Source organism: Panicum virgatum, chromosome 9K, assembly GCF_016808335.1.
Source record: "Panicum virgatum strain AP13 chromosome 9K, P.virgatum_v5, whole genome shotgun sequence".
Classification (NCBI taxonomy): domain Eukaryota; kingdom Viridiplantae; phylum Streptophyta; class Magnoliopsida; order Poales; family Poaceae; genus Panicum; species Panicum virgatum.
The window spans coordinates 65074588-65088932 of record NC_053144.1 but is presented as its reverse complement, the minus strand read 5'-3'; the positions used below and the strand labels follow the sequence as shown (position 1 = coordinate 65088932).

The 14345-nt window shown below is 42.8% G+C and overlaps 2 protein-coding genes across 3 annotated transcripts; one reads left to right on the top strand and one right to left on the bottom strand.

Annotated features, from left to right (window-relative positions):
• Positions 1 to 423: 423 nt before the first annotated feature.
• On the top strand, positions 424 to 5498 carry LOC120647060 (transmembrane protein 131-like). The gene is made up of 4 exons (XM_039923670.1): positions 424 to 598; positions 903 to 2628; positions 3379 to 4490; positions 4577 to 5498. The coding sequence occupies exons 1-4, from the start codon at positions 495 to 497 to the stop codon at positions 5466 to 5468; spliced, it is 3834 nt and encodes a 1277-aa protein (XP_039779604.1). The 5' UTR covers positions 424 to 494; the 3' UTR covers positions 5469 to 5498.
• A 925-nt stretch (positions 5499 to 6423) lies between these two features.
• LOC120647059 (MADS-box transcription factor 47-like) lies at positions 6424 to 12367 on the bottom strand. Of its 2 annotated transcripts, none has more exons than XM_039923668.1 (9): positions 12085 to 12367; positions 11721 to 11951; positions 7942 to 8023; positions 7734 to 7795; positions 7497 to 7596; positions 7376 to 7417; positions 7104 to 7145; positions 6849 to 7009; positions 6424 to 6718 (listed from the first exon to the last, which is right to left on the bottom strand). In XM_039923668.1, the coding sequence occupies exons 2-9, from the start codon at positions 11906 to 11908 to the stop codon at positions 6694 to 6696; spliced, it is 702 nt and encodes a 233-aa protein (XP_039779602.1). In that variant the 5' UTR covers positions 11909 to 11951; positions 12085 to 12367; the 3' UTR covers positions 6424 to 6693. The 2 variants fall into 2 exon arrangements, with proteins under 2 accessions (XP_039779602.1, XP_039779603.1); XM_039923669.1 differs by having other exon boundaries at positions 6849 to 7003; positions 12085 to 12366.
• Between the last annotated feature and the right edge of the window lie 1978 nt (positions 12368 to 14345).

Sequence of the window (14345 nt, the reverse complement as noted above, 5' to 3'; positions counted from 1 at the left end):
CAGGGAAACGAGGAATCCTCCCCCAAGGATTTACGTATTGGTGAGTCGATCATATACAATGTTTGGTTTCGGCTTAATGTTAGAGAAAAAACGGGAAGTTCCTCGAAGAACTTGTGTCAAGTTCGCTTTTCCGCACCGTTTGACGGTAAACGGGAAACGCCAAAACGGAGAAGTGAGAAGGATTAACTTTTCTACCAGATGCGCTTGCTCGGGACGAGCTGAAAGTTAGTACTACATGGAAGTGTGGACAAAATTTTCACTTCACAAACGCAACGAACTTGGTTAGATAGATGCACAGGGGTAAAGTGGTCTATTCAAGCTGTAAAGTTGCTGATTTTCCTTTGGGCACCAAAAACCAACCAACACCCAACTCATTTGTTTTCCTTGTTTTCTTTTCGCCTTCCTCCTTTTTCATTCCCCCGCTGCCCTGCCTCTGTCCCCTCCTCCTCAGGAGTATATTTTTCTTTCTTTTCCATTTTTCTCCGTGGATTCCCATGGTCACCACAGTGAAGTCTCGGCCGCCGCATGCCTCCTTCGCCATGAGCGGCCGCCGCCACCGCTCTTCGCCGGCGGCGCCTTCCTGCTCCTCCTTTATCGGGTAAGTTCCTCCCCTCCAACTCCCCTTCGCCTCCTCCTTGCCACTTTCTAGGAATCCTGAAGCGAACCAACTGCTCTGCTTTCCCCCCTCTCTCTGGATTTTTTTTTCTTGTGTTCAGTAGTTCAAGCTTGATCCGTGCTTGAATCGGCTCAAAAGTTTCAGTTTTTTCTTTTCACTGTCTTCGTGTGTCTCCCCTCCCGAGGTTTTATCCGGCGATGTATGCCGTTTGCTGCCACTTTCCCTATTCGGCGATCAACTGCGGCGATGTGCTGATTCTTTTTGCGGCGTGTCGGGTTTCCTGCAGGGGTTCGTTGCTCGCGCTGTGCTGCTTGACCTCGGTGCTCCTTGTTTTCTCCGTGTCGGCGGCGGCGGAGGATTGCGCCGAGGAGAGTGACAGGGCTGACGGCGACGGTCGCTGTCTCGGCTTCCGGGATGACTGTGCAGACCAAAGCGCCTTCTGCTTCTCGTCCTCGGTGGCTCATAGGCTGCTTGCAAGCGAGGTTGGCATCAAGGCGCCGGATTTGGAGGTGTCAAGGGAGTGGGGACCGTCGTCTCCGCCACTGGGCTTCCCGATGTCCGGCGGCGGAGGCGCGGTGACTTGCTCTTCTGTTGACACGACGCTCGCCCGGGTGCGCAATGGATTGGGGCGAGACGGGGATGCTGGTGTGAGGCACAATGCAGCGTCGTGCCAGGCGCCGCTTGTGCCTGACAATTGGATGCGGGCATCAGCCGGGGTGCCGATGGAGTTGGATGGCACGGCCGCAGATGTCGACTCGAGTGGCCTTCACAGTTCCTTGTCGATGAATGTGGCGATTAACCCGCCGGTGCTGGATTGGGGCAGCAGAGACTTGTATGCCGCCTCCATGGCTACCTTGACCGTGGTGAATTTGAACAACGACAGTACCCTGCGTCTGTATGAGCCATTCAGCACCGACCCCCAGTTCTATGTATATGGTTTTGAGGATCTGGAGCTGCAGCCTGGGGATAATGCGACAGTCACCTTCATTTTCTTGCCAAAGTTGTTGGGCTCGTCATCAGCACATCTGGTTCTGCAGACAAATTTTGGTGGATTTATTATACATGCAAAGGGCATGGCTGTCAGTTCTCCCTATCAGATACTGCCATTGACAGGGATAGATGTTGTAATAGGTGGACAGCTAGAGAGGAACTTGTCCATATACAACCCTTATGATGATACTCTCTATGTTGAGGAAGTGGTTGTCTGGATGTCTTCATTGGAGAGCACAAGGTATTCTTCTCACCTTGTTTGCCAGCTAGGCCTGTTTGATGGAGCACTAGAGCTATCTTCAAGTAGAAACTGGTATGCAGCAAACAGTGATGAATCTGGGTGGCCAGTAATCTTTATTAGGCCAAGTGAGCAATGGGAGGTGCTTCCTTCAAAGAGGAATACTGTTATAGAGTTAAAACTGCAAGCTCTTTCTGAAGGCAAGGTATTTGGTGCTATCTGCTTGAAAATGCGCAATTGCACCCCCGATACAATTCATACTATTGTGACACCTATTGAGGTAGAGGTGCATACACGAACCTACTATGATTCCAGTGGCTTAATTGCTGTCACATTTGAGCATATATCGACCTGTGATGAAAGTGGGTCGGTATTTTCACTTTCTTTACGAAATGATGCACCAAAGTTACTGAGGATTGTAGGTATTACTGAGGATGACAGAAATGGCCCAATGCTCTTTCAGGTTAAGTACCTGAACGGATTGATACTCTTCCCTGATACTGTAACAGATATAGCTTTACTAAGATACACTTCTTCAGTTCCAGATGACATTTCATTCGACAGCTGCAATATAGTGGTAGAAACAAACAGTACCCTTGGTAGTTCAATCATAATACCATGCAAAGATTTAGTGCGTGCATCTCGTTCCTATACAAGTACTGCTATTGTTACTGAATCGGACAGACCGTTTACCAGACCATTATACGAGGAAGATATCTCTGCTAATGCAAAGACGAGAACTTTAGGTACTATGCTGCAAATAGAAGACTTGCATAATGTGAAGGTATTCCTCACACGTTTTCTTCAACAAGAAATAAACCCTCATTGCTTCAATAGATATTAAATGCCCTTTTCCATTGAAGTGCTAAGTTCTAACTAGGAATTTTATTTGAAATATGGCCTAGTATCAACACTACCTTATGCTGTTTGATAATTTTTCCTAGCCTACTGTATTGTTCTCCCCTCATTCATGTATTGTTCTCTCCTCATTCATGTAAATCCCACACACAATTCATCTTACGTAGCTTCCATGTCCTTGTGGTGTCTTCATCTTGTTGCATGGTGTCAAGTCTATGCTTAATTGGCTAGTATTTGGTATGCTATGTTTACTCATCGGGAGCTTTGTTTATTTTTTTTTATTGAAGAGAATATGTTGGATGCCTAGACCTGAGTCTTAACTGTTGATCAGTTATTTTAAATGAACTGCTTGATGTTATAGAGGAAAACGTTTATTAGTAATTCTTAATTCTTTATTATGGTGCTACTTGCAAAAGGTTAATCTGATCTTGAGATTGATGCCTATAGGCTATAGCTGTATAGTAGCAAAATACCTTGGTAACTCAAGTGCTGTTCTAGTTGTTGATTGCTCTTCGAATATGAATTTTATCTCCAATCGTCCACATGTTTCACTCTTGTGCTTAAGTACTGACGGCTGTTTGACTTGTTATTTGTTATTTCAAGTGGGTTATAAATTTGTGCATCTATATCCTTTTTCTTGTAATCTGATGATGTAATTTTATAAAACGATCTGCAGCCAATGATCATGAGAGCAGTTAAAGCTGATGATACAATACTTAGACAATGGAGGTCTCATGGAACAAGTGATGGGATTTCTGTTTTAGCAGATCATGAAATGATGTTTCCTGTTGTGCAAATTGGTTCACAGTCTTTGAAATGGATAAAAGTCCATAACCCAAGCCTGGAGTGTGCAGCCATGCAGCTGGTAGTGAACTCTGAGGAAATCATAGACCAGTGCAAAACTGTAACTGATGTATGTGAGCTCACATTCTCAAGCAAATCTCCAGAGATTAACTCAACAGAGACTAGATTTGGTTTCTCGTTAAGTGATACAGCAATCACTGAGGCCCATCTTTGTCCTTCAGAGACTGCTTTGCTTGGTCCTATTGTCTTCCGTCCCTCGAATCGCTGCACGTGGTCAAGCATGGTTTTGATCAGAAATAATCTGTCAGGAGTGGAGATATTGCCTCTCCGGGCATATGGTGGACGGCAATCTATTGTCCTTTTGGAGGAATCCAAACCTGCTTGGAAGCTGGAGTTTAACCTCGGCTCCAATGTTCAGAATAAATCAACAATGATAGAACAAGAGGTCCTGAGCTCTTTGTGCAGTCAACAGTTAACCAAGGAGATACATGTTAAAAACAGCGGTGACCTTCCTCTTGAAGTGACAAAGGTTAAAGTTTCAGGAGCTGATTGTGGTGTGGATGGTTTTACTGTGGACAACTGCAAGGGATTTAGCGTAGCTCCAAGTGAATCAATAAGAATGCTCATTTCTTTTCAGGCTGACTTCTCTTCAGCTATGGTTCAGAGAGATCTTGAGTTGGTCATGACTACTGGCATCTTTCCGATCCCTATGACTGCAAATATTCCGGTCTGCATGCTAAACCAATGCAGAAAGTCTTATCTCAGATATGCTCATTGGAAGCTGTTGCTACTCTCCTTTGGAGCTTTAACTCTGCTTGTTCTGGTCTTCGTCCGATATACCCCACATACTTTGACAGTGAGCTCTCAAGATCATTACATCAAAATTGATGACAGGAAAAGTACCATTTTTGAGGAGAACAGGAAAAGTACCATTAGCAAGACTCTTAAGCCATCTTTCCTTCACCAAAGCAGCAAAAAGTCCAGGTAAGTTTTGATCAGCACCACTCCTTTTCGCAAGCCCATTTAATTTTACATTGACTTAAGTTTGATCATCTGTGGCTTGTGCACAGGGCCATAAAGGAACACAAAAGAACTGAAGAAGCTCTTGCTGAGAAATACCCTGCCAGTGTTGTTGATAACTCCAAGAGTACAGATGACAAGAACAGTCCTGATGAACAACTGCACACAACTTCGACTGTATCTGTGTCCCCAAAGAATCCAGTGGAAGACAAAGTCTCAGGAGAAGCTCCGCAAACTAGTGAAAATCTCACTATCAGGATTGCTCGAGACAAAGGGAAACGAAGGAAGCGGAAAGTTGGTGGTGCAGGACTGGCAGGAAAGTTTGAGGTTTCTAGCAGTCATAGTGGGAACTCAACACCATCTTCACCATTGTCACAAGGTTCAACACCAAAACAAGGTTGGTCTTTTTCTGGGGCACCATCGGAGCTGAAGCATGACAACAAACTTGAGACTGGATTCGATGTTGAAGCAACCACATCATCAGCTGTCACTAACCGTGAGAAGAAAACTTGGTCACAAGTCGCTAAGGAGCAGCCTCGCTCGCGTTCAGCCTCACCTGGAACCACATCACCTTCAGCTCCTGCACTGACCACCACCGCATGGCGCTCAACAATGTTGGCCACTTCTTCCCCGATTGCGCTGCGTGCTCGTGCTCCTGGCTCCAATCTGGTGAAAGACAAGGCTGTGAAGAGAGGCGAGGGTGCCGGGCTGAAGAAAGACTTCACATACGACATATGGGGAGACCATTTCCCTGCAAACCTGCTTGGGATAGCAAGGAATGGCGCGCCATGCAAGATGCCTGTTGCTTCTGAAGGGGCCTCATATAGCCTGTTCGCTAGAGAGCCCCAAACCCTCATGATGAAGCCATCATCTGCACCACCCGTGTCTCGCGGCCGCGGATCTCCGCCGTCTGATGTAGGAACTGGTTATGCAATAAAATGAGCTGAAAAAAAGGCTGAAATAATTTGATCCTGGTTTGTCGTTGCGTCTTGCATGCGTACCTGCGCTCTACGTTTCTACTAATCACGCGTTTCTGTTGGCTGTTGTGATAGCATAGATATAGAACATACTTGGAAGCTAGAGAAAGCGAAGCAGATAAAACTGACGTTTCTCTTCACCAGTGACAACTTAGAACCGTGCATTTTAACGCCTTGAAACAGAACAGCAAAGATCTGATTGATATGTTCGAGAAACCAATATCTGACTGCATTTATTTGCTTTAGGGCGAATGCGATTCAGAGAAACAGAAACGATCCCGTTGCTAGTTGCTCCCATACGCCACATGATTAGCAGCTTGCACTGGCCCTTTTATTGTTGATACGCCACATGATTAGCCTCCCCCCAGGCCCCAGCTGAAGATTCTAAACTGTCACATCTCAACTCTCACCTCACTAAGTCACTATCATCTGGAGGCATGAGGGGAAGTGTGTTCCTGTATAAAGCAGGGAAGGTGCTTGATGCATGTTAGTGGATGTCTTATTCGTTAACGCCAAAATATGCGCTCTTATGTAACACGTGCAGATTAGGCACAAAGTTCCTACAGTACCGTCACATCGAATTTTTAACACATGCATAAAACATTAAATGCAGTTGAAAAAATAACTAATTAGTCTAATAATTAGCACGAGATGAATTTTTTAAATCTAATTAGTCCATAATTAAATATTATTTGTCAAGTAACAACAAAATATACTACAGTATCAAAACCCAAACTTTTTCGCGAACTAAACACAGCCATAGTCTTTTTTAACTGCAAATTCCACTGGCTTTTTTTTGTTACATTCGCATCGAAAATCCTGCAAAGAACGATCCAGATCCTCTTCCTCAAGGAGGGACGATGAGAGGAATGGAGCTCCAAATTCTGCAAAGAATGATCAGCGAAAGTAGGGATTGCAGGTAACATGAAGTGCAGGGAATTACGAGTTCTCAAAACAGAGAACAGAACATGAACTGCAGGTAACATCAAGAGGGAACCCGTTGTTTATTAACAAGCCGTATAACAAAAGCAAGTCACTTTCAGAATACACACATCATCCAGCACTCGATAATGCCTCTTATTTTGAAGCGACGCGTTGGCCGCTTCTCAAGCCAGGAATTCTGCTCCCAGATTTACAATGGGGAGGGCAGGTAATCGGCGTCACTCTGCTCCAGGACAATTCGGTTTCCATCACTTCGAGCTGAACAGTGGTAACCTGCAGTATGCAGATTCATATGGTTATGGCTATTTAACTTCCTTTTCTTATATAATTTCATATGTGCGTTGGCTTTACGATGAACAAGCTATCAGACGTGTCGTCTGCCGGGCACGAACTCTGAACTCACCCGAGCCTCAGCGATGTATCGGAGCCACCATCGTTGGTGTCGGCCGGCGGGCGCGGATACGAGGCGTTGGTCACGGATTCAGATGACTGTCCTTCCTCGCACACAACTTCTGAATCGGCGCCGAGTTGCGTCTCCATCCTTGCCATCCGGGTCACCTGCAGCTTCAGATCACCACGGCTTATTAAAAGGAGGTGTCCCTGGAAAAAAGATGCAGAGCGGAATGGAAAACTCATGCACAGGAGGACAGGAATTTACTTGCTCCTTTAGCCTTGAATTCTCCTCGATCAGTTGCATTCTCTATTTAATAACACAAGTGAAGCTGTCAGGAAACAGAATTATCTGACTGAATATGCTGTAAAATATTTCAGCTGCATCTTTTAGTAGCATGTTAATGTTGCTCTGAAGTTTTCCATAAAGTTCATTAAGCTGCAGACTAGCCTAGGTCCGAGGCAAGGCAACTGAGTCTGAAGCATCTTATTTTGGAAATAAAATTAACTCAAGCAGTTTGACAAGAGAGTTATGCTTGCCTTTCTTTCCAGACTGTTGATCTCGTCGAGGATTTTTTGGCTCTACAATTTTGACAGGGAAGAAAAGGTTACAGTTTTCATTACTGTGCAGTCTGATGCTACCACGTGTATCATCAGATACCTTGGTTTTGAGTACAGAGCCGAGGCCGGATTCGAGGGTCTTCTCTAACTCCTGCAGCTGTTGGACGCTCAGCCTCTGGAGTTCCTCTCCTCTCATCTGCCTGTAGTAGGAAATTAATGGCCAGCCAATTCAACCCTAATTTAGCAATAACGTATACAACTTTCAAGCAGGGTTTGTCCCAAAAACTAAGACTAGCTAGCATCTATTTGTGGATTCTATAGTAGGCTACATGTTCACCTGAGCTTAAGGCTTGCTTCGGAGAGCTCCTCCCTTAGCCTTGCACAAGTGCTGTCATCCACCTAATGAACATATATGCAACAAATTAAACCTGAAGTTGTTAGTACCACCAATATGGTAGCCACTGTGTCTGTCTTGTGATTAGAATCGGAGCAAATTATAAATTAAATGTGGACGGCAACTACAGCATGAATTTAGTTTAGCTCACATGGGATTGCAGCTGAGACGGTGCTTCTGACTTCTGCAGCGTCTTGGAATGGGAGTCATACCGATCGATGACCCGATTCATGCTTCAGAAAAGTGGGGCAGAACAACAGCAGATCAGATTAGTCAGCATGCTCGTACCAAAGTAATTTCTCTCAGTAACCATATATATATTATTGCTTTTGAAAACATATAATCTTACTATTATTAATTGGAGGCTCCTTTCTGAGTCTCCATGTGAAGTGGATACTTAAAAATTAGAGAAATTCTCACAAAAATCAGAAACATCCGGACATCAATCTGACAACTCTAATCATAATAGTAATTGGATCTGTTATCTTTTCTAATAAATTATCCAACTTTACCGTTATGAAAATAGACTAAATTACCCTCTTTCCTAATAGTCATTGGATCCGGCAATTCTAATCCTAATACTAGTGGCAGAAAGAACTTGCGCATTTGCCAAAGAAAACACGATTGAAAAGCAGCAATGACGATGTATGGAGCATGGAACATTTGGGAGGCGCGAAACCAGGCTGTTTTTCGATCAGAAGGCCATAACACCAGCGAAGGTTCTGCAGGAGATCAAGATGGAAGCGACCAGCAGGAAAATGGCTTGCAGTCGGTCGGAGTTATCGAGTTTTAATGATTAAAAGTTGTATGCTTGAGTTCGAGTTTTATCTCTTTCATGTAATATCGAACTTGTAGGAGCCTGCTTCCTTGCCTCTCTCCTTAAATGACATAGCACGGTTCTCCCGCAAAATCCTTCAAAAAAAAGACTAAAATAACCTCTAAACATGTATCTAAATTATCCATTTTTGCCACTATAAAAAAAAATCTAAAGTAGCACCCAAATCTTCATGTAAATTATCCACCTATGTCATTATATAAATAATAAAAACAACCCCTAAATTTGCATATAATTATCCAATTATGATATTATTAAAGTTAAAGTGACATATAAATCTAAATATATAATTATAAAAAATATTAAAGTGCACCAATAGAAAATTCTAAATTACAACTTCTACACATTTATGTTATTGTTTATATAGAAATACTACCCACGGAATATGTCACCATGTATTTATGTATGATGGAAGAGAAATATACCAATTCACAAACAAATAGTTTAATGAAATATATATATCAAACACACATGGAGGTGTGATGCAAAATAAAATCTGTTGCAACTAGATAATGGTAAATATGTATTTTTGTAGTATATATTAGAATATTTAATAGATGAAAGAGAGCGTGATTAGATAATTACAATTATTAGTTATATCTTATTTTTATATTAATTATAATTAGTTTGTATTGTGCGGAAGCACGGGTTGATAGGCTAAGATATACAAGCCAAATACTTGCTAGAGGGCCAGGGTCATCGTATTGTTGTGTCACCATCGATTGATATTTCATGCATGGATACCCGGGACGGCTTGGTTCAGGCCTACTACTACTTCGTCCAACTTACAGGACAGGAAGAAGCCTCATGACGTGCCAAATTGCGTTTATAATAATGTCAAAAGTTGAAAAAATATATCAAAGTACCAGCTTAAATTTTATGCAACTGCAAGGGTCGGAAGACTTAAAATTTTATGTTTGTGAATTTTAAGGACAATGTTATGTGTCTTTGTTTTCGTAGATAAGAGAGACGACCATGTAAACCTGCTACAGTGGTTGTAAGCAACAGAGTTTTATACCTAAAATATGTCTGTCGGACGATTGGACATTTACGTACAGTGAAATCCCTTTTACGAAGAAAAAATAATTTTTTTCGTTGGACCTTCACCCCATATATACTGCCCTAATTTTATTTACACTCACTGTTCGAGTAAAAGTATGCATTTTACACCCACTATTCGAGCAAAAATATGGAACGAAATACGATGCACAATTATTCCACCATGGGTAGGACGACCTTTTTTTTATCCTAGCCATCTTGATGAATCATGTCATGCACAGACAACTACTCTTCAACATGGAGTAGTGCAGTAGTGTCAGTGATCTAAAATCACTGTGTAACATGAGAAGACGGGACCAAATTATTTGTGCAAGCATTTCTGTGGACAAAAAAAACAGATGTACTAGTAGTAATTTACCCCTATTTAACTAGTGAAGAAATATGGAAAAATTTAACCTAGGAAATTTGAATGCAATGGTGTGTACCTTGCAAGCTTATTATTACATCGATAAGCAAGGAGGAAATGAGGCATGATGGGTTTTGTTTTCCTTTTCAATGGCTGGAAATGATCTCAGTAATTAATGGAAGCTCACAGGAACATTCCAACGCATTTCCTGGTAAGCCGGTGGAATACATGTGGAAATTGCGCTGACTAGTTAGAAAGCATTTCCTACTTAGAATTTCCGAGTTAAATGGGACCCACACCAGCCGGTAAAATCAAAAGAAATGACGTCCTACGTGTGCTACAACAACAATAGAGGAAACTTGGAAATCGAAGTACAACTTGCACAAAAGGGGAGAAAAGATTTAGTTGCAGATCAGAACGAAGACCTGCGAGATGTACGCTTTTTCTCAGATCAGAACTTGCACATTCTCAAATCGAAGTACAACTTACACAAAAGGGGAGAAAAGATTTAGTTGCAGATCAGAACGAAGACCTGCGAGATGTACGCTTTTTCTCAGAGAGAATCTGTTTTTACTGGTCACAATGCCAAAAGAAATTAAAAGGCTCCATCTAGTATATATATATCTTCCACAAATTTCAAGTTTTAATCAAACAAGCATCGATGGAGAAAAATCATTGAAGTGGTCAAAATAAAGAGAATATCAGTATGGGTGTGGCTACTTTGCATGAGATACGTAATGCAGTAATGGGTGATTATGCGTGCGTGCACTATATTTCGTAAAGAAAAATAAAATCTAGATAAGGAATCAGATATGATGAAAACCAGTAACCGGTCGGCCAACATAAATCTACCACTATTTTTATGGGGCAGATTGCTGATATATTACCTCATTATCATTGTGTACGTAGACAAAAAAACTAAACACACTTATTAGCATCAAGAGAATCTGGATCTGTAGGGCAGCAAGTGGAGTACTGGTGTATCAATGAAAATTGTTTTTTTCCTTTTTGCAAGAAAAATGTTTTACAGCTGGAACAAACGAGGACGTCCAAGAAAGCATATGAAAATCTCTGTTAGGAGGGAAAAGGACACCCAAAAACATAGTCGTCGATCTAGAAACCAACAATCGAAGTCGCTGTTGACAAGGGGGAAAAGAAACTTATTAGCTTGAAGTCTCAAACAAGCACGAACTTCCTCCTTTGATCTAGAAAAAACAAGGAAGAATCGTGCAAAGCTTGAAAAAAGTTAATAAGGTACTCTTACTAGAAGATCTCAGAACGACCGTTAGTGATAATTATACACTAAAAAATCGATCATCAAATATCAAATCCATAATAAACGACACGTATGCCATACACAAGCTTAGCTTGGTCCCAGAAAAGGAGACCCCAGCTGGAAGACAAGAATCCCCGATCTCAAGAAATAGGGAAATCAGGTTTCTAGGTCTGGAATTAATCGATTAATTAATTATTAAGGCGCGAAATTAGAGAAGAAGAGAAAAGGGAAAGGAAATTAGGGCATTCGATCAGCACCAATGCAAGATATGCAGCTCAATCAGTATAAGCAAGCCCTAGAATAGCTGGAAGAACCCGAACAAGAAAATCCAGAGTCACGAGAGCTGATACATCAGACAAAAACAAGAACAATTGGAGGGGCAGATCGTCAGACGGGGCGGTGGACGACGGTTACCTGGAGCTGGCGAAGTGGAAGAGCTTGCCGGTGGCGGAGAAGACGACGAGTCCGACCTCGGCGTCGCATAGGATGGAGAGCTCCTCGGCCTTCTTGAACAGCCCCCGGTGGCGCTTGGAGAAGGTCACCTGCCTCGCCGCCAGGTTGTCGATCCTCCGTATCGCTATCCGCTCCCTCTTCCCAGCCATGGTCCCTCCCTCCCTTCCTCCCTCCCTGCTCCGCCCGGCGCCGCTGCGGCAATAATCAACCACCACCGGCCGGGCACACTAGTAAAGAATACTGTAGGAAAGACGACCAAGCAGCTGCTCACGAGAACCCTAGCCAGCTGCTGGCCGGGAAAGCCACGGCCGCAGCAATCACTTACAGGGTGTAGATCTGCGGCGCGCGTCGTCGGGGAAGCAGCCGCAGCTGGTAGGAGAGACCACCGTACCAGTGAGCAACTGGCTACTATTTATGGAACTAACCAATAGCGGCGAGAGAAAGAGAGGAGGAACCGAGGTGGGAGAGGGAGGGAGGGCGGAGGCGGATAAGGACGGCCACGTGGGCGCAGCAGCAGCAGGTCTGGAGCAGCCGAGCAGCGGAGCAGGAGCACCCTAGCTAGCTGGCCTGCGCCACTGCAGCAGTTGCCAGCAGGTGCTCGCAGCGCCATACGAAGGAGCAGTAGCTTTTTATGGCAAAGGTCGTGGATGGTGGTGCCCCTGTAGCCAGGTGTCTGCCACGAGGTGGTCAGGGGCGACCCCTCCCTACCCTCCGCGCCATTGGATCGCCCAACACGGCTGCCGCCGTTGCTTGCCGTGCCGGTCTGGTTTAAAAGGTCACCACCGTATCCGTTCCCACTGTGCGTGCCGCGACTGCTACTGTACGTCGCCTCTGGCCTCTCTGCCTCTCTTCTTCGGCTCGGCTCGGCTCAGGGTTGTTTGGTTGCTGGGATTTTTTAGTCTCGGGAATTTTTTAGTATTTAGAAGTATTAAATAAATATTAATTATAAAACTAACTGTAGATTTTTTGGACTAAACTGCGAGACGAAACTAATGAGGTATATTAATTTATGAATAGCGAATATTACTGTAGCAAATTATGAATTTATTATGCTCATTAGATTCGTCTCGCGAAAAAACACTCAACTTTAAAAAAAACATTTGTAAACAGATTTTATTTAATACTATAAAATAGTAAGATTTCTTTTAATATGAGAGGGACTTCTGAAAAAAAATGATTAGGAAAATTCCTCAGCATTTTTTTTTACGCTCCTCCGACGATACTGTTTTGGGGTGTTTTTCTCGGGACTGGAGGAGGAAGAAGGGCGCCGCGGAGGGACCGGGGGCAATGGGGTGGCGCCATGTGCGGCCAGCACGGCATCCCCCACTTAGCTTGGCTTGGCTTGGCTTTCGACAGCCACCAGCGCTAGCCCTAGGGCTGGCTCTCTCCTGTGTTTGTTTGGCTCTTTTCAAGACACGTACTTTCTCCGTCTCAAAATATAAATATTTATCAACTTTCGCGATTTATATTTAATCATTCATCTTATTCAAAAAATTTATGAAAATATTATTTATTTTGTTATGACATATTTTATCATCGTATATATTTTAAGTATATTATAATTATTTATATATTTTTATAAATTTTTTAAATAAAACGAATGGTCAAACTTGATCAGCAAAAGTCAACAAATACTTATATTCTGGTACGGAGGGAGTACAAGAAAGCAAGAGTGCCGGATTTTGTTTGAATTTGGTGCGGCCTGCTACTCCGGCCCGTTTAGTTTGTAAAAAGTTGGACGAAAAGTTATCGTAGCACGTTTCGTTGTTACTTGATAAATAATATCCAATCATGAACTAATTATGCTTAAAAGATTCATCTCGTGCTAATCAGTTAGACTATGTAATTAGTTATTTTTTTAACTACATTTAATATTTCATGTATGTGTTGAAAGATTCGATGTAACGGATACTCTATGAAAAATTTTGGGAACTAAACCGGGCCTGCTACGAGATAAACCACGGTGAGATTCCTGTCGTCCCCGTAGCGCCAGTTCAATTTGAGCTTCCGCGCGTGACCAATAATTTCTTGGGAAAAAAAAACAGTGTGGTGCATGCGAGTTTTCAGCAAAATTCTGATGTATGGCACCTACGAACCTCTCGGTGCACGAATGTGCTTATCTTGATGCCACTTTGATGCCTGATGACTGATGAGCCACTGTGATTAAGATCCTGCTTAGATTCATCCACCAAATCCATTAGTTGGTTAGTTGGAATTAGTCAGGTTCGATCATCTAATTGGATAGTTGCTATTTAGCTAGTTAAAAAGATTTTACTACATAATAGTTGGTTCTGATTTTTTTAATTACACTGTACAATTCAGACACTCACAACGCACGCACACTTACCTTTATGAATACACGTACGCAAATCCTACCCTATAAATTAAAAACAAATTATCGATATTGACGAAGTCACCACATACGCCTAAACAAGCTATGTGTCAATTAGTTGATGGATCTAAACAGGCTCTAACACTACTGATTTTTCAAATACGTGTATATTTTGGTCTGTAAAGTGTCACGTTATAGACCGAGCCAATGTCAATGGACTTGATGTTTACACTCGTGCATACAGAAACCATAAC